Source organism: Dermacentor silvarum, chromosome 5, assembly GCF_013339745.2.
Source record: "Dermacentor silvarum isolate Dsil-2018 chromosome 5, BIME_Dsil_1.4, whole genome shotgun sequence".
Taxonomy (NCBI): domain Eukaryota; kingdom Metazoa; phylum Arthropoda; class Arachnida; order Ixodida; family Ixodidae; genus Dermacentor; species Dermacentor silvarum.
The window spans coordinates 46669530-46693218 of NC_051158.1; the positions used below are offsets into that span (position 1 = coordinate 46669530).

General features: G+C 47.2%; 2 protein-coding genes across 3 annotated transcripts in view; both read right to left on the minus strand.

Annotated features, from left to right (window-relative positions):
* Positions 1-15464, minus strand: part of LOC119453351 (neprilysin-1) — a 27749-nt gene extending 12285 nt beyond the window's left edge. The window contains exon 1 of one of the 2 annotated variants that reach the window (XM_049667816.1): positions 15348-15464. Coding sequence is in view for 1 of the 2 variants with exons in the window: in XM_037715392.2 (XP_037571320.1) it covers positions 2650-2778 (129 nt within the window). In the remaining variant the exon portion in view is untranslated. Of the gene's footprint in view, positions 1-2649; positions 3060-15347 lie in introns of those variants that run through there. The other variant, XM_037715392.2, reaches the window with a different exon arrangement.
* Positions 15157-23597, minus strand: LOC119453353 (serine/arginine-rich splicing factor 2-like). Its single transcript, XM_037715393.2, is given in 4 exon segments — positions 15157-18616; positions 22392-22481; positions 23061-23230; positions 23232-23597. Coding segments are annotated over 4 exon segments (1149 nt in total). The 5' UTR covers positions 23439-23597; the 3' UTR covers positions 15157-17934.
* Between the last annotated feature and the right edge of the window lie 92 nt (positions 23598-23689).

Genomic DNA, 23689 nt, shown 5'->3' on the forward strand with positions numbered 1-23689 from the left:
GTGCAGCTCTTAGGCGCCCGTTCCTGCGGCAAACGTCGGCGTCCCTCGTAACCGAGCGAACGAGCACATCGAAGGATGAAAAAGGGAACGCGGAGGGCAGCGGGGGATGAAGGACGGTGATAGCGAAGAGAGCGCGAGTAGGAGGGTATGGCGAAAGCGTGAGAAGAAAAGCTTAGTGCCGCGCAAGACGGGCTCTGCGGCGACGATGGCTACGAGATGGCGCCAGAGTAGCACGCGTCATCTGTATGGATCAAAGCGCTGCATGAGCGGAGGTCTGTCTGCGGCGGCTGCTGTGAATCCACGGGTCACCCACGCGCTGCCTCTCGCGTTCTCCCAATTAGCGAGGCAGTCGTGCCACTCTTCGCTCCGTTTGCAAGGTGCCGCACGAGACAGATTGTCCGCGCCAGCCAATATATCGAGAAATGAAAACACGTATAGAGCTGCACTCAAATTTCGCATTAGGGAGTATCTAATCGTCGGTGAATTTTTTTCCACCAATACTCCAGACGTCTCTTGCTTGTATCTCGACTGCTGACCGGTTGATGCTTCCATACACTTTAAATAAAAGTGCTTCTACGTAACCTACAGACAGATGATAATGATTTATTGGCATCCCCTTTTCAACTTGGCGGTGACAAATAGTCCCCTAGCCTGCTTGAGTTACTCAGGTATAGTATACATGCTTTTCATTCTATCGTTTTTGTATACATCTCTAACCTTTTATCCTCTTCCTATACCTTGTACCGCTACCGCTACCTTGTATCCACCTTGTACAGCAGTAGCGATAGTAGCGACAACTTGTGGCAGCTTGTTCAACCACAAAGTGCCAGAAACTATTGTTTTTTTTTCATTGTTGTACTCGTCTAAAACATTTTAAAAAGCCACTATAGAACGTTGGCGCTCATGCTATTGCCGACGGCTTAACAGCAGCTGATCAGAACATAGCCTATCATTGAAATAGTAATAGTAAACTTTAATGACAGGTAGTGGCCCGTGACCTAGACAGAGGTGAGGGGAATGATGGGTGGTATTAGGTATAAGTAGGATGCTGGCTTCCTGCGCGTAAGTCAGAAGAGCCAACAGGGAGTCCTTGACCCGACGCGCCTGTCTGTTCCACTCACCGTAGGAAGTCATTCCCAGAGGGTGGAATAAGCTGCTGTTGGGTGCAACCGTGTCCTGGCATGTCCATACTAGATGTGTCACGTCTGTCCCGTACAAGGACCCACAGTCGGGGCAACCATCATTTCAATAAGGTTTTGTACGCTCTGGTTGAACACAACGTCACCATATGGCGTCGAAATTGCTGCTAAACAAGAGCTTGGTGGCACAACGCACCACTCCGTTTCAAAGGAGACGATCATAGCACCCACCCACCCACCCATCCATTCATCCATCCACCCACCCACCCACCCGTCCGTCCGTCCGTCCGTCCGTCCGTCCGTCCGTCCATCCATCCATCCATCCTTCAAAGGGGGTGCCATTTGAAATCATCCGAATTCACGCTTACGTTTCCGGACAAGCTAAAACTCTCGAAAACGTATTGACTTCTTCCACAGCTCTAACAGCACTGTATGTACGAGGGTTCAACCTAGGGTTACCACCTAGCTGGCCGGTTTTTTCCTCGTGGTGCCGGCTACCGGTTCGACCCCATACTGGCACCCCAGTCGCGGCTTTCCGGTTCTCCCCTAAACTAGCACATGTATCTCGCTCTCGAAAAGAGCCAACGATAACTAACCTGTGTGCAGTCATGAATTACTTTAAAAAGCAATTGGCTAATTGGAAGCAGAATGTCTACTTCGGAGTTAAAGCAAACGAGGCCTGCGAGAGCTATTCGAGGAAGCGAGAACATATGCGGAAAGGTTTCCTGAATGTCTATGACGGAGCACAGTCATACCTAGAAAAATTATTTGACTTCGGGAAATCTCGATTCAAGACCCTTGCCGCCGAAGTGGGACAGCACAATAAAGGCGCACCGATAGAATGGCAGTCATATTAGGAGCAACAGAACTTTTCGGGGTCAATTTCGATAATAACGGCGATGAGCTTTACAGTGAGCTCTACCTTCCGAGAGAGGCCCTATCTGGGCTTAGTTTTCATCAAGCACGCGTACGCTACACCTCGTAGCAACGCGCTTGCTGAACGGATATTTAGCGTGATGGAAAATCTGTGCACCGACAAAAGGAGCACTATAGTATTTCAATCGTCAAATCAGTTATGTACACGCCATAACATCAAATACAACTGCAATTAATTCTTGCAAGTAACAAAACAAAGACAGGCAGCGCTCCTTACAGCAGCTAACTCGAATGCCAAATATGACATGAAAGCGTTTCTGGCGCTATGGCAAGCTCGCAATCTTCACACAGTGATATGGAACGCTATCATCCGTCTACTTCGACACGACCGCGGTGCCGAGTTACGCGGAATCTCGCGATGCTGATCGTATTCCAGAAAGTGATCGCTCGAGAATATCACTCCGCTCGGACTCGCTCATCGTAATTCCTCCCCACCGGTCGGCGATACGACACTCGCCCTATCCAAGCCCTATCGGCCATCCTACGCTTTTTCCTGGCCAATTACGTAGCGGAGGGGATGCGATAACTACGACTGATATCGGCAACGGCATTCTCGATGCACGCCTCCGCTTACCCGGTAGCCTCGTGAAATAGTGATCACCGTCGGCAGGTGGACATCGGACGAGCCGGCCAGGTGGGTGCTGCTTGCGGTGTTGTCCTCCTTCAAGGTGACGGCACTCGGACCTCTGCCGAAGACCCTCATGTTCCTATCGCGTTCCGTTCTTTTCTCGAAGCCAACAGGCGCACCCTCGTGGTCACGTGAGCACACGGGATCAGCGTGAATGGCACGTCTTCGTCTTTGCCGCTAAACCCTTCCGAGCTCTACGAAACCGTCATACAGTAGGTCCCAGCTAACGTTAGCCAAGCTGTTCAACTAAAAAAGAAACATTTAAGAAACGCGGTGCAAGATACAAGTATAATAACTACGGTGCTCTGTCGTCAGCCTTCTAACAACCGAACACCGTAGGTCTTAAGATCGTATCGTGCGCCGTGTATTTTTTTAGTTATTTTTTTCGGTGAACACCTTGGCTAACGTTAGCTGGGACGCCCTATTTAATATCACCATTATATATAAAGACCCGGCCGTGCTCTATACCAGTGAATGAATGAAGACTTTACGCTTAGCAAATAAGTTTGTTCATTCTGTGGCTCCAAAAGGTGCAACCATGTTAAGGAGCCCTCACTCCAGTGTTCAGCGCCAGCACCGCTGAACTTTCCCTGTGGATGCTTTGTACGCCAGCGTACAGTGATCAGCGTATAAAGCGATATTTTGCCCTTCCCGCTGCTCTGCTCGCCAGTGTTTGCCGATGCGCGTTCTAGGCAATTCTTCAGAATGAGTATATCATGGGTGGGTCTCGTGAGCTGTGACATATGGTGACACTGCTGCTGGAAACAAAGACCGTCCAGATTTACAAAAACGGCGAGAGAGATATCAGGATCGAGGGAAAATCTGTATGATAACGCAAGGGGGAGTACGTGCATTTAAAGCGATAGCGTTAAGGGTCCCCCGTGACACAGAAAATCCGGTATCTGCGTCGGCTGCCGTTGCCCGTTAGAGAAAAATCATCCCGAACCACGCAGACCCACCGCGTGGCGCACAGGCGTTACTGAACTAATTGAATTTCTCAAAGTACAATGCGTCAGAAAATTCGTAAAGTATGACTTACACACTATAACCTACAGATGCATGATAGCGACGGATTGTAATTAGAATATACGAGAAAACATAATTCTGTTACGCGGAAACACAAACCCTTTTCCGAGCTGCCGTTTGAGGTCTGTCTTAGTGGGAGCGGCGCGCCGCGCTTGGTTCCTTGCAATACCATCCAGGTGGCGCTCGCCTCCGCGCATCCGCGGAATCCGCGCCGCGGGGCAACGAAAAAAAAAGAACCAGAAAGCTCGCCTTCGTGCATAGCGTTCGCCGCCAGCGTTTCCAGGTAAACAGTATGGTTACATAGGCCGCAGTTGCCGGGAAGCGTGAGAAGCAGTCAGGGATCTTTGAAGGCTATCGCGTACGTTCCACTCTTAAAGGCGAAGCTTAAGCGTCCTCCAAGTTTTTTTTTAGGTCCGAGCTGCCTTCCCGAGGACAAAAAAAAAATACCGGAACAAACATGCGCCACAGGATGAGGCATGTGTGTGCTGCAAATGAAGCCATGGAATCGACTCGGCACATCGTAATGTAATGCCAAGATATTGACCCAGCGAGACCCGTAGGGAGTGCATGTCCACATTCCAGAAGCGTTGGGATTCCGAGACGATGGAAGGATTAACTGATAAGCAGTCGAGATAAGAGACGATTAGAGTATTGGTGGAAAAAAGCAGGGGAAACTTTGATAGAAGTGGAGTCATTGTAAGTGTAGGTGATGGTACAGTATTAGTTACAAAAGTTAACATCGAGGTGTCAGATAGGCAAAAGGCTAGATAGCGATAGATGCAGTAAAACATAATTAAATCACGCAGGCGCTATATTTTGCTTTTTGTCCCCGCCCCATTTCAAAGGGGATGCCAATGAACATCGTCATATCATCACTATAGGCTCCCTAGTAGAGCTACTGTATATGGCTTCCTCCATATACACTAACTCTACTCCCCAGCAACGCCCAGCGCCACCTCCAGGGAAAGGGGCGCATATTCCGGTCGCAACCTGGCCGCGCCGATAAACCTTGGAAAGCACGTAGCTTCGTCAGCTCCTCTGGATGCCACATAACACAAATCGACGTATGTCCGGATTTCGGGCAATAGAAGACGAAAATATTTTGAAATATTGCAGTGTGCTACGTGACGAAGATTGTTCTCTGGCAGATATTCATGTCAAGAAGTGAAAGAAAACATTCACTGCGTCACTCGAAGCGGTGACACGGGCTGTATTGCTGTGCGTCAAATGCTTTTTTTTTGTTCTTTGTTTCGCGATGCTCAGGTAGTGAGCAGTGCCGCGCTTCTCGCGACTGATGCTGCTTAGTAAATTTTGCATGTACGGCAATTCGAGCCAATTATATTCTAGAGGTCCGTAATTGTTTCGTCTGCGTCTGTACGACGTCTGCGTCTAAATTACAGTGAACGATATCTAGTATGATGTCTGATAGTTTTTTTACTGCACTAATAGGACACTATTAGTATAAATGGACATTCCAGGCTTATTTCTGCCTCGCCGTGATGTTCCGTATAAAGTCCAAGGACGATAACTCGTCGTCGCGCGCCGTATGATGTATGTGCGAGTGAAAGCGAGCGAGGGTCAGCCGACGATGGCTGCTCAGTCTCTCGCGTGCAAGGGAGAAAAGTGGGGAGAAAGCGCGCCGTCTTCAGTCACATCAAGGCACCGCGGGGAAAGGGGGGGGGGGTTACTCCGGCGGCTGCTGCGTATTGCGCGGCAGCGCGCGGGCCCTATCTTGAAAGCGATCTGCGATGGGGGGACAAAGTACGAGTGCTGATAGCTTCGTGTGCGCTATGTTTTCGCCGCTTAGTTCACGTTGAAGCGAGAGGCAGCACGTATAGGTCAGTTGGCTCGCTGCTTCTGCCACGCTTCCGGAACACTCCAGCGTTTTGACAGCGCGTTTCCGCGGTCATCGAGTCATATGTGTTCATGTTTGCTTGTCCGCGCGTGACACCATGCTTGTTAATTTTGTTAGTAAGCGAATGATTACAAGTATATACGGCCATCTGTCTACTAATTTGCTATCGCAATCGATGCTTCGCTTTTCGGATGAGACCGCGAGTTTTTTATTTCAGATGTAGTGAAAAAAAGAAATCCGCCAAATAACCTGGAAAGAATCAGGTTAATGGAACTGTTTCAAGGATTTTGTATGATGCTATAAGCTCTTCAGGATGCAGGCGATGACCTCTCTATTGGGAATGGAGGGCAAGTTTCTGAGAATGATTTCATGACCCATGAACACGAAAATATATAAAAATGCCGTGAACGCGACGAAAAAAAAAGGGGAGGGGTGTTAACACGCAAATTTAGATGCAGCCACACAAGCAACAACAAACTTCCAACAGAATATAGTGGCAAGCAATACAATATTTTTAGATCACAGTTACTTTTTCAGAGACTTCGCTGTCGCCAACTTCACCTGCTAAACTGGATACTAAAGGACACTTTTTAAGTTGAGCTAGATCGGTAGATTAGTCGTCTAGAAGGCTCCAACTTTTTGCGTCCAAGTAATCATTTTATTGCATATCAAATTTCCGCCGAACGTGCGGCTGCTGGTGCTAAAATTGAGCCACCCGCGCCAAAACGGACAAGTTGACGTAGTCTCCACGTGACCCGATTTCCCGGACATTCTCGCGCCCCTTCTCAAGTACCCGGATAACGACTCAGGATTTTCGGTCGAAGGTTGCCGACAACGGGAGCTAAAAGCATTTCATGTTTTTAAAACTTGCTTGAAGCAAGTACTCTCTGGTTAGTGTGGCACTTTGCGCCGCCCCACGTTTCGAGATCTTTAAAACATTTTCGTAAACAGAACTCGCCTTTCCTAAACGAAACATTCGTAAAAAGAGCAACTTGACGAAAAATTCGGGAAAGATAGCAGGTGTTTTTCTTGGCTTTCGAGGGCCCGAACCTTCATCTGTCGCAGAAAAAAAAAAAAAAGAATCGGGGGAGAAAATGAGTTGTAAATATCATGCAAGTACAGCAAACCCTCGTTAGCTCGAACACTGATACCTCAAAATATCGGTTAGTGGAATCCCCCCCCCCCCCTTTTTTTTTTCCTATGATGGCAACTTTTGTTTCTCGCCTCTTATATGTCGAAGTTTTTGCGCTGGACACCGGTTATCCGGAAATCTCGACTTCGAAAATACCAGGGAAAAGGCAACGGGCAGCGTTATACTTGCATTCTTCTCACCAGGCGGCAAGTCGCTGGCCGAGCCAGACGCCGCGTCTTTCCCCTTTTAGAGTTTTAGCTGAGCGTTGCTTACGCTCCGCTCCACTGACATTTCGCGCACACTGCTGGCTGCATGAACAGCGTTGATTTCGCTTGTTTGACAAGCGCGTCTTCCAGAGAGGCCGGTCACGCGCGCTCAGCGTGGCTGTAAAACAACAAAGCAACCAGTAACACTCAAACGGCCTCGTAGCAGAGCGTGGGCAGCGTTCTTCGTTCCACTACCGGTGTCGAGGGTTGTGCGCACGCGCATTGGCGTTCCGCTGAACGGTTGTGCGCAAATCGTTAGGATACGACGGTCTGAGCAGAGCGGACCATGAACGCTCTACTAAAACTTACTTTAAGGGCCACGTGGCGGCGCAGAAAATCCTGTGTCGTCGGCGTTGTTCGTGAGATAAAATTTTCTGCCAATCACAGAGCAGCGCTCGGTTCCTTGCACCACCACCAGATGGCGCTCGTCTCCGCGGGGCAAGACGAGCGCTGACCGTCGTCTCGTGTCAGTGGCGCACGGCGGGTGGAGAACCAGCTAGCGCGAATTTGAGGACAGCAATCGCAGGTGGGAGGCGAACGTGTAGAGCGAAGGGTCCTGGTGGTGGGGGCCTCCAACGTATCGAGGGTTGAGGAGGGTGTCCTTACAAAAGTGAAGGCAGACGGGCGGGTGAGGGTGGAGGCCCAGCCGGGGAAGTGCATGGTTGATGCAATGGCAAAAGCTCTGAAGGTGGGATGGGACAACATGGAACACGAAAATCTGGTCGTTATCCATGCTGGTCTCAACGATGTGCTGAAGGGAAGGAGCCAGAACCTAAAGAGACAGATGTTGGGTTGCGTAAACTCAGAGAAGCCTCTGCGAAGGTGCATGTGACCATATGCACAATCCCAGAGGTCCAGGGCCAGGCTAGCAGGATGGAACGGAGTAACCGGGTCATTAGGGGTCTGAGCCGACCACTTGGGTACGGTGTAATGGACGTAAACCGTGACGTGTACGAGTCTGGCTCCCACCTTTTTGCACAGGATGGCATTCACTACAGTGGTGACACGGGCAGGAGGATAGGTAGTAGGATAGGACGCCAAGCTACGGCTTTTTTTTTGGGGGGGGAGGGGGGGGGGGACCCAGAGCCGTGAGGCTACCAGATGGACACAGAGAGGCCCCAAGATTCAAGAAACATAGAGTCTGTAGGAGAAGAAATAGACGTAAGCACCAGGGGCAAGGTTATTCGGACATAGGGTATATTAACATGCAAGGTGGCAGGAATAGGCTAAAGTGGGAGGAGATAGACGAGCAACTAAGGCAGGAAAAGCTGATGGTATGCGGGTTTGTGGAGACACATCTTAGGGACATGGAGCAATCACCCTGTAATCCTGAATATGCATGGGAATATTGCAATAGAACAGAGGGCAGCAGAAAAGGGGGTGGAATTGGGGCATTCATTCATAAAAGTATGAATTGGCAAAGGGTCAAACAGGAATGCAAGGAGCATTTATGGCTAAAAGGGAAAGTGGCAGGAGAGCAGACACTCCTTGGCTTTGTATACCTGTGGACAGGAGCAAATGCCACAGAGGAAAAAAAATAATGGAATGCATATCAAGTGACATTAATGAGCTAGGAGGAGGGCGCGAGATTATTATACTAGGCGACATGAACGCACACATAGAAGACATGGACGGGTACCCAGACTCAACAGGCAACATGATGCTGGATATGTGTGAAAGGCATGACTTAGTTGTATGCAACAGTACTGAGAAGTGTGAAGGGCACATAACATGAGGTAGGGGGGAGCCTGCAGTCGACGATAGATTATGCACTAATGTCACATAGGATGCATGATAAACTAAAGGTAATGAACATAGATGAATATGGCTCCAGAAGTCTAGGTAGTGATCACAAACGTATTAGGGTAAGTTTTAGAAGAGAAATGAAAGTAGGTAGGAGGCAAGCTGAGCAACCAGGTGGGATATTTTACTCGGAAAAGCAGCTGGAAATAGCAACCCAACAAATTGAGGAAGTAATTTCAGAGGATACTAAAACAGAGTGGACATATGCGAATTTAACAGGGCTATTTGAGCTAGAGCTTGCTAATGTACGAGTCAGGCCCAAAGGGAACAGAAGACGTAAACCCAAGAGCTGGTGAGATGAGGAGGTTAAGAAGGCCATAGAGAGAGAGAGAGAATAAACTTTATTGTACGAAGAGTGGCTGGTGTGGTTATTCTCGGGTGGAGCCCTCTTGTAGAGCCCCACTGGCCGCGGCGGCTCGCCGGGCCTGGTCCAGGGTCGCCACTTGGCTTCCCAGCGCCAGCTCGGAAAGTCGAAGGCCATAGAGAAACGCCAGGAAGCATCCAGGGAACACAGATATTCAAAGCAGAGGGGTGAACCAGAAGCTGATGTAGACAGAAAAAGGGATAACTTCTTAAACTGCAGAAGGCAAGCATCCCATTTGATCAATGAGAAGATTAGAAGAAAGGGGACCCAATGGTTGTCAGAAGTAAACAAAAAGGATAGAAAAGCAGCGAAGAAATTTTGGAAACATCTCAACTGCTTGAGTAATAAGAGCAGAGGTTTATAGTTACAGCTCAAGGTGTTCGGCTAGAAGGAGATGAGGCAATGGAACATATAAGAACAATGATGACAGAAAAATTTAAAGAACGAAACGTAGCATGTGCTCAATCAGTTGACGATGGACTAGTCAGTGCAGTGGCTCCACTGGCACAAAGCGAGTGGGAAAGGGCAGAGAAGAGGGTTCCTAGTAGCACGTCGACAGGTCCTGATGGCACCCTAATTATGTTGATAAAGACATTGGGCCCAAAATCTAAGAAAGCATTAAGAGAGGCAGTGAGCAAAATGATAATGGACGGTAAAGCCCCCGACGGGTGGAGACTGAGCAGGATGAGCATGATATATAAGGGAAAGGGGGACAAAGCCGACATAAACAACTACCGTCCCATAACAGTGACGTCAGTGGTTTACAGGGTGGTGATGCAGATTATAAAGGACAGACTGCAGGCATGGGTGGAGAGCGAGGAGGTGCTGGGGGAACTACAAAATGGGTTCCGGAAACAAAGAAGGTTAGAAGATAATCTGTTCTCATTGACACAGTGTACTGAAATAGCAGGAAAGGAACACAGGCCCCTATGGCTCGCATTTCTGGATATCAAGGGAGCCTATGACAGTGTAATCCAAAAGAACTTGTGGGACATACTGGGCACTCTAGATGTGGAAGATGGAGTAAGTAATCTTTTAAAAGATATCTATAAAAGTAACAAGGTGCTTATAAAATGGGAAAACAAGGTATCTGAGCCTATAGATACAGCTGGGGCTTAGGCAGGGGTGCCCTCTGTCCCCTTTGTTGTTCATGCTGTATTTACAAGGATTAGAGCTGACTTGCTTCAACCTTTCCTTTTTCAAACAAGGAGAATGGATTAAACAGTCATTACCAGGACTGATGTACGCGGATGACATCGTACTTATGACTGGTAGCAAGGAAGACTTGCAGGGATTAATGGACATCTCGTAAAGAGGGACATAGCTTAGGCTTGAGGTAAAGAAAAATCGGCAGTCCTGATTTTTAATAATAATCAGGGCAGCGAGCATAGGATACAGGAGGTTACGCTGGAGGTAGTGGATAAGTACAAATATCTTGGAGTGGGGATAAACAATGGCGCTGAGTACCTAACGGAACATGAAAAATATGTAACGGCTAAAGGTAGCAGAAATGCAGCTGTGATGAAAAATAGGGCACTGTGAAATTACAATAGGTATGAAGTGGTGAAAGGGTTCCGGAAAGGGGTGATGGTCCCTAGTTTGACTTTCGGCAATGCGGTCCTGTGCATGAGATCAGAGATTCGAGCAAGGTTGGAAGTTAAGCAGCGAGGGGTAGATAGGCTTGCTTTGGGAGCACACGGAAATACACCAAATCAGGGGGTACAGGGTGACATGGGATGGACGTCATTCGAGGGCAGGGAAGCTAGCAGCAAGATAGAATTTGAGGAGCGATTGAGAGAAATGGCAGAAAAGCTGTGGGCAAGGAGAGTTTTCAGTTATTTGTACATGAGGAATGTTGACACAAAATGGAGGAAGCTGACCAGAAAATTGTCAATGAAGTATTTTGACTGCAGGAGGGATGCAAACCAGGAAACAGCGGTTAAGAAAAAGGTTAAAGAAACAGAGAGGGGTCTATGGAAAACAGGGATGCAGACAAAATCAGCACTAGGAACATAGTTTTTCTCATTTGTATTCACTCGGGAAGATCATTCCGACGTGCCATATGTCCCTGAGCACAACTACCAGTACATGCAGCCCATTAAAATCACGGTGGATGGTATCGCATGTCTAATTAGGCAGCTTAAGGCATCTTCATCAGCCGGTATTGATGATATTAATTTCAAAATGCTAAAAAATACCGTTTTTATATCCAGCACAATATTATACCACATCTTTCGACAGTCACTATCATCTGGACAACTACCAGACGACTGGAAAATTGCTAAAATAATGCCAATTTTTAAATCCGGAAATAAGAATTTACCTGAAAACTACCGTCCGATATCACTCATGTGCATCTGCTGCAAACTTCTCGAGCATATAATCGCCTCCCACGTCTACAATCACCTGGAGACTAACAAATTCTTCTTTCCAAACCAGCACGGATTCAGGAAGGGCATGTCATGCGAAACGCAGCTACTGGAATTGACCACTGACTTTCATTCCAACATGAACAATGGCCTACAGACCGATTCCATATTTCTTGATTTTGCCAAAGCTTTCGATCGTGTTGCCCATAGCCGCCTTATTTCTAAATTATCTGCCCTTCGATTAGATTCTCTCACTTTATCATGGCTTCGGAATTTCCTTTCACTTCGCCAGCAGTTCACGATAGTTAATACTTCCTCTCACTCTTCCTACGTTTTTTCTGGCGTTCCACAGGGCAGCGTTCTAGGCCCGCTTCTTTTCCTGATCTATATAAATGACCTACCACATAACATATCAAGTATTAGAATCTTTGCTGATGACTGCATGTTATACAGAGCAATAAACAGTCCCGACGACCACCTGATCCTTCAAGACGATCTCAACGTTATCTCTATCTGGTGTAGCACCTGGCTCATGACCCTAAATACTAACAAATGTAAAATTATTTCTTTCGGACGTAAGCGTGACGTTTACATTTTTTCCTACCACGTACAGGGAGACAAGCTTTCCCGGGCATCATGTTATAAGTATCTTGGCGTTTACCTTACACCAGGCCTCTCCTGGTTTGAACACATCACTGCTGCGTGCGCATAAGCCTCAAAAACTTTAGGGTATCTACGATGCAACCTCCATCATTGCCCCTCAAACGTTCGCAAATTATCCTATTTAACTTTGGTCCGCCCACAACTTGAATATGCCTGATCTGTTTGGTCCCCTTCCGCTCATTCCACCCTTCCGCACAAGCCATCCGCATGTGGAATGATCTTCCCGATGATATCGCCTGTGATAATAACCTTAACACATTTCGCCACAAGCTTGAGGTACATTTTTGTAAAATAGTGCTGTAACATGGTTTCGTCGTTTAAGTTCTTTTATTTATTTTGCAATGTGTTGCATTTTTGTTAGTTTTTTTTCTTCACTTGCACTCAAATGCTCTTTTAGTGCTTATTTCGGAAACATATTCTGTTGTGCAGCATTTTTTTTCTTCACTTGCGTTGGAAACTTGTTTTACATTTTGCAATTTGCTCTGTTGCGTTTTCATGTTCACTTGCATTGTAATGCTGTTCTATACTAGTTTGCTTGTGCTTTCATTGTATTAAGTAAACCCCCTCACCCAATGCCCTTTGGGCCTGTAAGGTATTTTTAAATAAATAAATAAATACAGAACTTTCAAGCAAGAAATTGCCAAAGAAAAATATCTATGATAATTCTAGGGGAAGCTCTTTGTTGTTTGAGGCCAAGAAGGGAGTATTGCGGACTAAGATGTACCGAGTCAAGTAGCAAGGTATAGACACACGGTGCGGTGCGTGTGGAGAGGAAGAGGAAACGGCTGAACACCTCATACTTTTCTGTAAAGGGCTTAACCTTACAGTGCAAAGCAACGGGGCTGATTTTTTCAAAGCATTGGGGTTTAGGGACAGTGGAGGCAAAATAGACTAAGCGGGTAGAAATAACCAAAGGGAATTTATCCGATTGGTGGCTAAAATCAAGGCAGGGGTGAAATTTCACCCACCACAAAGTACAAAATATGTTAATAGTCACGGCTAGGTGGCGTATTCCACCGCCCGATTTAAAGGGTTCAGCCTCATCCATCCATCCATCCATCCACCAGCCATGTTGGAAAAAAAAAAAATCACGCGCAGAGCCCAGAATCCCGCATGAGCGCGCGACAGCGAGGCACAACTACGTCTGCGAAAGATGGGCCAATTCCGTTACATAGTAGTTTCGGTTTTTCAAGTCAAACCGTCCATTCCAGCATTGCAATGCAGAAAGCAACAGTCAGCCAAAATTTTGTGTCTTGAACAGGGGGGACTGCTTGTCAAATTCTGCCATGTTGAATCTGGCAATGGCAGCATGTTACAGTGTACATAATAGTACCTCCGGTAGTGCTCAGATGACTGGCTCCAAATATTGCGAACGAATCAATCGTCTTGACTCTGTGCCAAGCACGATGTCAAGGCACAGTGCCAGCACTGCCGCTGCATGCGAAAGTGACGGTGAATATACTTGCAGCATTTTGGAAAGGTGGCATGTGGTCGATCCGCAGCGAGCCACTCAGTCATAAAACTTATCCTGGGTACTCAGAGTGATGGGTTCTGCAACCCCACCAATTCAATTTTTGCGGTTAGTAAAAGCTAGTGCTATGGCCGCTTCCTCCGCAACGTCGGAGTGCTTGACTGTAGCTAAGGTATTGGTATACGATACCAGCAGTCATAGAGGCATTGCATAATTAAGGAGTACGAGGCATACGTTAATATCTTGGCAAATATCTACGAGGATTCCACAGCTACCTTGGTTCACCACAAGCAGAAAGTTACCCATCAAGAAAGGGATCAATCAAGGAGACAATCTCTCCAATGCTATTCACTGCATGCTTAGAAATATTCAAGCCCTTAGACTGGGAAGGCTTATTAGGAGTGAGGATCAACGGCGAATATCTCAACAAACTTTGGTTTGCAGATGACATTATCCTATTCAGCAACAATGGCGACAAATTACAAATGATTGAGGACCTTAGCTGAGAAAGTGTAACAGTGGGATTGAAGATTAATATGCAGAAGACAAAGCTAATGTTCAATAGCCTCGCAAGGGAACACAAATTGAGGATCGCCAGTCTGCCTCTAGAGTCTGTAAAGGATATATTTATCTAGGTCAATTATTCGCAGGGAACCCCCATCATGAGGAAATTTACAGAAAAATTGGGTTGGAATGCATACAGTAGACCAAATCCTGACTGGGAGCTTACCACTGTCATTGAAAAGTGTACCATCACTTCATTCTACCGGTGCTAACATATGGGGCAGAAACTTGGAGGTTAACGAAGCATCTCAAACAAGTTAAGGACCATACAAAGAGTGATGCAACGAAAAATGTTAGACCCAACGTTGAGACAGGAAGAGAGCGGTGTGGATCGGAGAGCAAACGGGGATAGCCGATATTCTAGTTGACATTAAGAGGAAGAAATGGAGCTGGGCAGGCCATGTAATGCGTAGGATAGATAATTGGTGTACCATTAGAGTTACAGAATGGATACCAAGTGAAAGGGAGCGCAGTCGAGGAAGGTAGAAAACTAGGTGGGGTGATGAAGTTAGAAAATTTGTAGGTGCAAATTAGTATCAGCTAGCACAAGACGGGTAATTGGAGATTGCAGAGGCCTTTGTCCTACAGTGGACATAAATATAGGCTGATGATGATATTGGTCAGTGATTTCACTTATCCCGGACAGGAACGTTTTTTTACCTTTGAATTAACGGCTGTTTACTGTACTGTTTCAAAGAGGACGAATTTAAGGCAGTTGGGCACGTGCTCCGTGTCCGGGCAAAATAAAACACCTAAAAGAGCCGCGCACGCTGGTTCCCACCAAATTTGGGCAACCACGCGCGCCTGAGGTCGCTGCAGCGGGTGGCGCTACGGCTTCTCCTCGCTCCCATAGATCGGAGACATCTTTGCGGCAAGGTTTCGGAAATCTACACATCCGCAGTGGAAACATGTACTTTTATGGCAAATTATTGGACACACACCTGGTTTTCTACAGCTTTATTGGATACCAAGAACCTCAGGCACAAACTACAGAGACTACTGCACATGCCTCGTGCAATGCAAGAAGTCGTGATGCACATTGCCGACGGTGTCAGACGGCACATATAGCCTGCGCTCAGCTGAAAGGTTGCATACTTTACTGCGTGGAGAAACGTGTGGAATGAAACAAACCAAAACCGGGCCTGCGTCCCCCACCACGGGCACCCGCACGAACTGCGCAGCAGGCACGCTCAACCGCAGCCGCAACTCCAACAGCAGGCCAACGTTCCCGCACCGCACCACGGCAAGCCCGGCCTGTTGGCAAGACTCGGTCAATTTCCCATTTGGGAGTAGTCGAGGTGTAGCCCCCTGCCCTCTGAGCCCACTATACTTACGCTGGCTGGACAGCAACCACGGGCCGCTCCGTCCACACCAGCAGCCTGCAAGTGCCGCCTTCTGCCGGCCGCAAACTGGAACACTTCGCTGAAGTTTCAATGGCGAAAGCCAGGAAGGCTACAAGTAACCTCATTTGTTATATCTAGCAGTGTAACTTAAAAAGAAAGAAAGGGGGGGGGGGGGGGGGCAATGACTAACAGGCTGACCGACATTACATTTAGGTAAACCCGCTGCGTTTTGAGCCAATATTTTAACGAACATGCGGAGTAGGCTCCAATCATGTGCATCCATACTATCCTAAACCCCTGTGTACTAATCGCCGATTTCCAGTTATTAAAAAAAAAGTATAAACGCAAAATTAGCTCATCTTACTAAATATAACCCGTTTCTTCCAATGGCCCATCAGCTTTTTGCTCCGCTACTATACGTCGCATACAATTTGCACTTTAGTGCAGTCACCTCGGACATACTCTGCTATGCTAAGGTCAGTTAATGGAAGGCAGCAGTCCAATTTTGTATGCAAGCTACGCAAAAATAGAGAGTATGCTATTACTTGTCCAGAGTTCCTTACGCCTACATATTCTTGCCATGGCCACATGAGCCGCTGTCAAAATGAGCCACAGAAACTAGTGTACATCAGGGCCTGAGAAACAAGGCAGGGGTCTGCAGGGGAACGAAGAAGGTGGAGGAGGGAAAAAAAAAGAAGGATCGCAAACACGACGTGTAGCCCGACAGCACATCTCCGCCCGAACTCGGCACAGGCTGCAACCAGCCACGGCAGCAGCAGCAACGCACCGTACGATCAAGCACCGCCTTACCAACACCCTCACAGCTCAGCGCCTGCAGGCATGACAGGGGGCACAACCACAACACAAGTCAGCCAAGAGGTGCTCTTTTGCCCCAGCGGGGGATACGTGTCCCGAACAACCCAATCTACAATTTCATTCAGGGCAGTGGGCCTGCATCACCACAGGCAACGGTTACTAATATATAGTAGTCGAACGATGTGACACACCAACTGTATTTGTGCACTTTTGTAATGTTGCGTCGACAAAGAGCCCTGTATAAATGATTCTCCGGCTAAAGTGCTTTGCCGTCTGCACTCAAGTTGGACCTTAGTTGTTTTCATAAGGTGTTGCAGCTAGTTTTCAGCACCATATCCTGCCCGCCTGTGGACGTAGCATGTAGTTATGGTAGATTAAAAATGTCACTTTTCCGGTGTGAGGAATGGTCGTACTGCCCTAGAAGAGCGTAATAGCTGCTACAGACAGTACATTGCGGAGCCTCCCCTCTCCGATGACAGATGATGCCTGGTACTTTAGCCTGAAAAACGGTGTTTGTCTAGAACTGCTGCACTGCAGATTTATTCCAATTTAAACAGGCAAGTACTGCATCCCGCCATGGCAAAAAAAAAAAAAAAATGCAATGTCAACTTCCATGTGAAAAGATGCTACTTTAAGCCTGAAGAACTGCTTATACATGGCTCTCGTAACAATGAAGCCCTTTACACAACTAACTGAAGATTAGGCTGCATGAATACTACAATGTGAACAGTGCATTGTGGCATTTTGTGCCTCATTAGAACTTGTCTCAAGTTTCTGACAGTCAAAAGTTGGAAGATGAATGCGACACACATGCCATTACATTTCTGCGTTAAACACTGCCAGCAACACCAACACAGAAAGAAGTAGAAGCAATGCAGCTGTGACAAAAACCTTAACACCATACAGTGCCTTCTCGAACTGCAACAGGCCAAAAAATATTGTGAGGGTTGAAATGTGGGCCTACTTGAGCCCAGCCATAATGAACACTCCGTAGTACCAACTATACAATGCAGAAGGAAAACAAAAAGTGAAGTAACAGTGCAGAACCACGCACTGCTCAAAAGAGATATATATTCGTGCTGTTTCTTAAATGATTAGAATGTTGTGACACACACAAGCAATAGGTTTTAATGATAAAGCAATGGTAATTAAAGAAATGATTTCATTTACAGCACACAGTTACAAGACAAAGATGACAAATCTCTCAGGCTCTTCTACCTTACGTTTTCGCCTCAGTTCCTAAAGGAGCCGACATTGCACAGTCAATGCCCAACACCGAAATGAAAAGCCACCTGTACTTAGGTATGAAAAGACCAATCTTAAATTAACTAGAAACTGCCAAATCCAAGTCTCACAAGGTTACAGAAAACAGCATGAATCTATGTCTATTACCACGAATGGGTGATAGAAATTCTCGTCCAGAGGAAGTGGCTGGAACGAGTACCATCTTTTTACAAGAGGTGCACACAACACATGAAATGACAGAATAAACAATGTTCCAATGATCACCCTGGCTTGGGTGCAATACCCTTAACAGACTGCGAGGACTCTCACGTGCCTCAGTTGGAGTCCTGCGATTTGGACCGTGACCGGTCCCTGCTTCTGGACTTCTCCCTGGCTGCCCCGTCGGACTCTCCCGGTGCAGGGCTGCCACTCTGCCTTGGACTGCGTGACCGTGAACGCGAGTCCTCTCGGGCCTCTTTCTCTTGTGGGCTGCGTGATGCACTCCGCATGCGGGAGTCTCCGTTCACCGATGGGCTGTGGCTCTGATCCCGCTGCTCACTCTCCTTGCGGCTTCGGCTACGGCTTCTGTGAGACTTGCTCCGGCTCCTTTCCTTGGACTCTGATCGGCTTCGATGCTTGCTGCGGCTCCGCTCCTTTGACTTGGACTGGCTGCGTCTCTTGCTTCTACTGTTGTCCTTGGACTTTGACCGGCTGCGGTGCTTGCTCAGGCTTCGCTCCTTGGACTTTGAGCGGCTGCGGTGTCGGCTTCGACTACGGTCCTTGGACTTTGAGCGACTGCGATGCTTTGACACACTACGACCTCGGGATTTTGAGCGGCTGTGGCCCCTCGATTTTGACCGACTCCTTTTAGCCTCACGACGTCGGGAGAGGCTACGGTCCCTAGACTTGCTGCGGCTCTTGCGCCTACTACGACTGCGGCTCTTTCGCCGACTTCTGCTACGGCTCTTCCTGGACCTACTTCGGGAACGCCGGCGATCCCTGGATCGGCTTCGGGACCTAGATATAATGCAAAGCCAGAGCACCACAAGAACGTGTTAGTGTATGTGCCCACCTCTACCATTCAGCGATTACAAACAAAAACTTAGACACTCTAAAGTCATGTTTCCTACAGCATGATGGTATTTATTCAGAACTGACTGCACATCTGACTAACTATTACATGCCACTCTGAGTCATCATTTGTTTTCAAGTTCTTAAAGGGCCCCTCTCACCAGGCCACACAGCTAATTGCGGTTACACACTGGAAGTTGTTACGTGCCCTCTGGGGAGTGTTGTACCTCAAGAATTTTTCAAATTGGTTCAATAATAACTGAAATATAAATATTTTGGTGCCGCGAACTCATGATTTCAGGAGGTGAACGTCACCACCACCATTGACACTCTTTCCCCTTGCCTCCATCTAGCCTCCGCAAGCAAAATTCCTTCCCTGCATTCTCCCATACCGAAGCTGAAAATTTGCGTGATGCATACGTCACGGGCCCCAGCTTTTCTTTTTTTTCTCGCTTTTATTGCTGCGCAGGGCACTTTTACTGACGGTCTTACGCTTGAGCTGTTGGGTTTGTCTCGTTTCACGCAGCGCACGATTTTGCGCGCTGTGCATGAGAACACCTGACTAGCAGTATAAGTCAGTACTACACGAACACTAAGGCAGACACAAGTGAATTACACGGTAGCAAATTACTCTTTCGCTCTCTGCCCATGCAACTGCACGACATGGGAACAAGCATACAAAACGGAAGTACAGCCTCCTGGATTTTCAGCTATATAGCACAAGCGTTCATCACACATCATTTTAGTGCCTTTAAGCGGCCGTAATCAGCGAAACCAGCATAAGTACTCTCAAGTTCACTAAGTACTCTCCTGTGCAAGGAGTCGTCTAACGCAATGTTCCCTTAAGGACGACGTACGACCATATAGTGTTCTCGCGCGATACGGCTAAAAATGCGGGAGGCTGTACATCTCTCACTATGGTGCGAAGTAAAGCAAAGACATGCAGACATTCAGTTTGTAGGTTTTATTATTTCTGTACACTTTAATTCGTCTATTGAAGTAACAGATCAAACACATAACTGCTGTTGCCTTGAACAATTCTCAAAAGTCGCATGCCACTGTGAGTAATGTTAGAGCGTGGTGAACTACTTAGGTGCACTTGCGTGAGTGACGTCTACCCTCTAGCTGGGAGAGCGGCGCCCGCGAAGAGAAGGGCGCAGAGCGGTTGGTTTGAAATTTCAGGTATTTTCGTGGCACGTAGCGGCGTAATACTTAGCAGGCACGATCATTAGCACGCATTGTATGCACTGCGCTTGCATGTTAGAAATGGCCATCCCTAGTCAGGGGCCCATTAACTGGGCATATTTAACTTGCAACTCATATTCAACAGATTCCCGATTAGGGTATTGACTTTTTAATTCACATGATCAGTTACAAGAACCTCTGTGTGGTCTACGGACTTGCACGTACCACGTTAAAAAGACACAGCAAACAAAACAAGCACAAGCGATAAACATAAAAGGGTATTAGGCCAAAAAATCAAGAAATTTATTTTTAGAAAATGGCATTTTCGGAATCTACAACTATTATTATCTTTATCGGCCAAGTTTTTATCTTGTATGTCAACATTTCAGCTGTAATATCAAGTTTTAAAATATAAGACGGCTACAACAGCTCAGCACTAACATCGCCGCCATCATGGTCCATATTTCTGACTGTTTTTAGACTTGACTAGATGTGACATTGTGACAACTTTCCCCCGTCCAGGGTCGGTATTTTGTAGCTATGCTTTTTCCTGATAACAATGCCCTTTGGCGCTTTTCGCGTTCCTGAGTGGCCAAGCGACCATTCCCGAAGGCGAAAAGCGCCAAAAGGCATTGGGAAAAGGCATGGCTACAAAATACTGGCACAGGCGAAAAGTTGCGAGTTCATGATGTACAGAATTATGTACATAGCGTTTGAAATGGCTAATGTTTGCCCCGAGCACATACATTGTGGGATACATACACACACTATTAACAATTGTTTATAGTTAGACACATAAGCAAACTTGGAAAAGCAACACACTGCTTTTAGATAGTGACTTAGCAACTTTGTTGTAAAATTTGCCTACTTCAGTAACTTGCTTGAATAAACTTGCTCTTAGAAGGTACCCCTCTGGTGTCCTTTTATAATCGCAAGACTTCCAAAAGTATGGTCAGAGATTGACGAGCGAAACATTTCTTAGAACAGAATTAACTTTTTGTAACACTTGACAAAACATTCATAAAATCATACAATGAGCTCGAATGTGTAAACTTTACAAAAGATTGGAGGAAGTCGGCAGGTATGATGATAGCCCTGTCCCACGAGCACACTTGGATGTGCTGGAGTATGTGAAGGCTGAACTTAATCTTGTTGAGCCCTACTAGGTAATTTCTAAACACCCTCAGGTCCCTCCGATGTGCTCACGCAAGCTTCACACTCGCACCATAGTAAAAAATTTTTGATGCACATCGACCTCAATGAGAATCCAACCTGCTTGTGTGATAGGGATATGAATGTCACAACCACATAAAGCCAACAGACAATGACAACAAGCATAGGGGAAATTGTCTATTTAAGTGAAGTGTAGAAATTATAAATAAATGAAAAACTAAAGTGGACGAAAAAACTGCTGGCCACAGGTGGGATATGCAATGCTTTTACCATATGACCTACCGCGGCACCGTCTTGCAGTCCAGTTTTCCTGGGTATTTATGTGTACCATAGTTAACCCTGGAGATGTTGGCCACACGCTGCCTTGGCGGCGGATGTAGGGCATTGTTTCTACATCTGCCGCCAAAGCCGTGAGTGGTGGCACGCTGGCTAACGCACCCAGGGTTAACTATAGTACACATAAATACCCAGGAAAGTGTACTGGAAAATGGAATCGCAGTAGCTCAATTGGTAAGAGCTTAGCACGCGTAACGAACTTGCACATGGTGTCTTATCCCACACGGTTTTCCATCCATACGGTGTCTTTCCCAAAAGCCAGTTTCTTTGTCTTTTAATTACATTTTCTACATTTCACTTAAATAGACAATTCCCCCTATGCTTTTCTTCTTATCCTTGTCTGTTGGCTTCATGTGGTTGCAACTAACGAAAACCTTCCTTCTCTTGCAGGGATATGAACGGGCACTTTTATTATGAAAGGCACAAAATCCCTTTAAAGCGACTTGGCATTTCGAGTGGTCAAAACTACATTTTTATTCACTTAAACAAAAGGTTTAATATTGCATCAAAAATGATGATGATGTGTGGTGTTTTATGGCGCAAGGGCCAGTTATGGCCAAAGAGCGCCATGCCAGTGTTTGTGAGTGTGCAGTGGAGCAATGAATTCTGAGAAGTAGATGAAGTGTGGCTGTAAAGGGGCCTAAAAATAATCGCTGTAAAATGCGTAAAATATACATGCACTAAAATCATGGCAATGACTAATGAGGTGTACTATGAAATGAAGAATGCTTTGAGAAAGAATGAACACGATATTTAAAATGCATCAAAAATGAAGGCTAAACTTCGCTTCCTTGAACTTCACGGCAAAATCTCAACGCTGGTATGTCAGCGTTGTGACATCCTGAGCGGCAATGTAGTTTTTTGTATTTGGGCCGTCTTGGCAAATGAAAATTCTCGAAACTTTACTAGGTTGAGTTGCGTTTACAACGCAACGTGATCTTTCCCAATTAGCCTCAAAGAACTAGGGGCCTTTACAAGGCTTAAAATGCAAGTTCAGTGAAGCATACAAAGCCAGTCTTTCTCTCACCTCTTGGAGCGGGACCTTGAACGGCGTCGGCGTGACCGAGACCGGCTCCGGGATCGGCGGCGCGACCTAGACCTCGAACGCCTGCGGCTCCTGCGCCATAAAATTTAGGGCAAGCATTGTCACAGCAGAACTACGCCGTTGTTCAGTTGAAACTACGGAGCAGACCCGTTCGGCGCATACCACGAATCGTTAGATACTGCATTACGAGTGCGTTTTCGACCACTACTGCTCCTGACGCGCGCGTTTAGCTATTCACGCTGAATAAAAAAAAAAAAAGAAAAATCTGCAACTCGCTTGCTCAAGGCTTGGCGCGACTAAAGTCCCTAGATGTTCTGCTCGCTTTTATAAGAAAGCAAAAAAATATCTAGGGACTTTAAGCGCGACAAAAACACGACCTTGCGTGATAGCACAACCAGAAAATTTTTCACTTACAAAACAAAAAATTATACGCAAACCAAGTACGACAGCAACGCCTGACCATGACACACGAACCGTCTTGCAACAATAGAAATATTCAGTTACGACCTGCGACAAAAACACAGAACTCGAGCGACAGTGCTGCCGACGTGCGCGAAGAGATGCGCATTCAATCAGGGCTATCCAAACCGCTTCAAGATAGCAACAGACAGACCAGAAATGAACTGATTAGTACTGCCGACAAGCACTCACCTAGACCGGCGGCCGCGGCTCCGGGATCGTGAGCGGGACCGGCGACCCGACGCGCCGTAGCGAGAAGACGAAGACTGGCGGTACGGGTCGGTAGGCCTACCGTAGCGCGCCATTTGGACCCGCAGTTCCCGGCCGTCCATGATGTAGCCGTCCAGGGCGTCCATGGCGTCCTTCGCAGTCGCGCTTGTCATAGAAACGAACGAATGCGAACCCGCGACTCTCCCTAGTGTAGGGGTGACGCGGGATGTAGACGTCCCCGACGTCGCCGTACCTCTCGAACACGCGCTTCAGGTCCTCCGGCGTGGTGCGGTACGTCAGGTTGTCGACCTTCAGGGAGGACATCCCGTCGATCGTCGGCGGAGCGCGGCCGTAACTCATGGTGCCAAGTCCAGGTGCGCGGTCGAACCGCGTCTCCACCTACGGGTGCAACTCAACTTCCAAGCTCGCAAACGACGGCGAGAAAAGCCGTTAAACAAAGGCAATCGCCAACAGAGCAGCAAGAACCGCACGAACGATGACGTCGCATGCGTCGCCGGCGGTTTTTTTAGAACAAGATGCCGCCGCGGATGGCGCGCGCATACGACCGCCGACCGGAAATGGCCGATGCTGCTTAACGTAGCGAAGTTTGG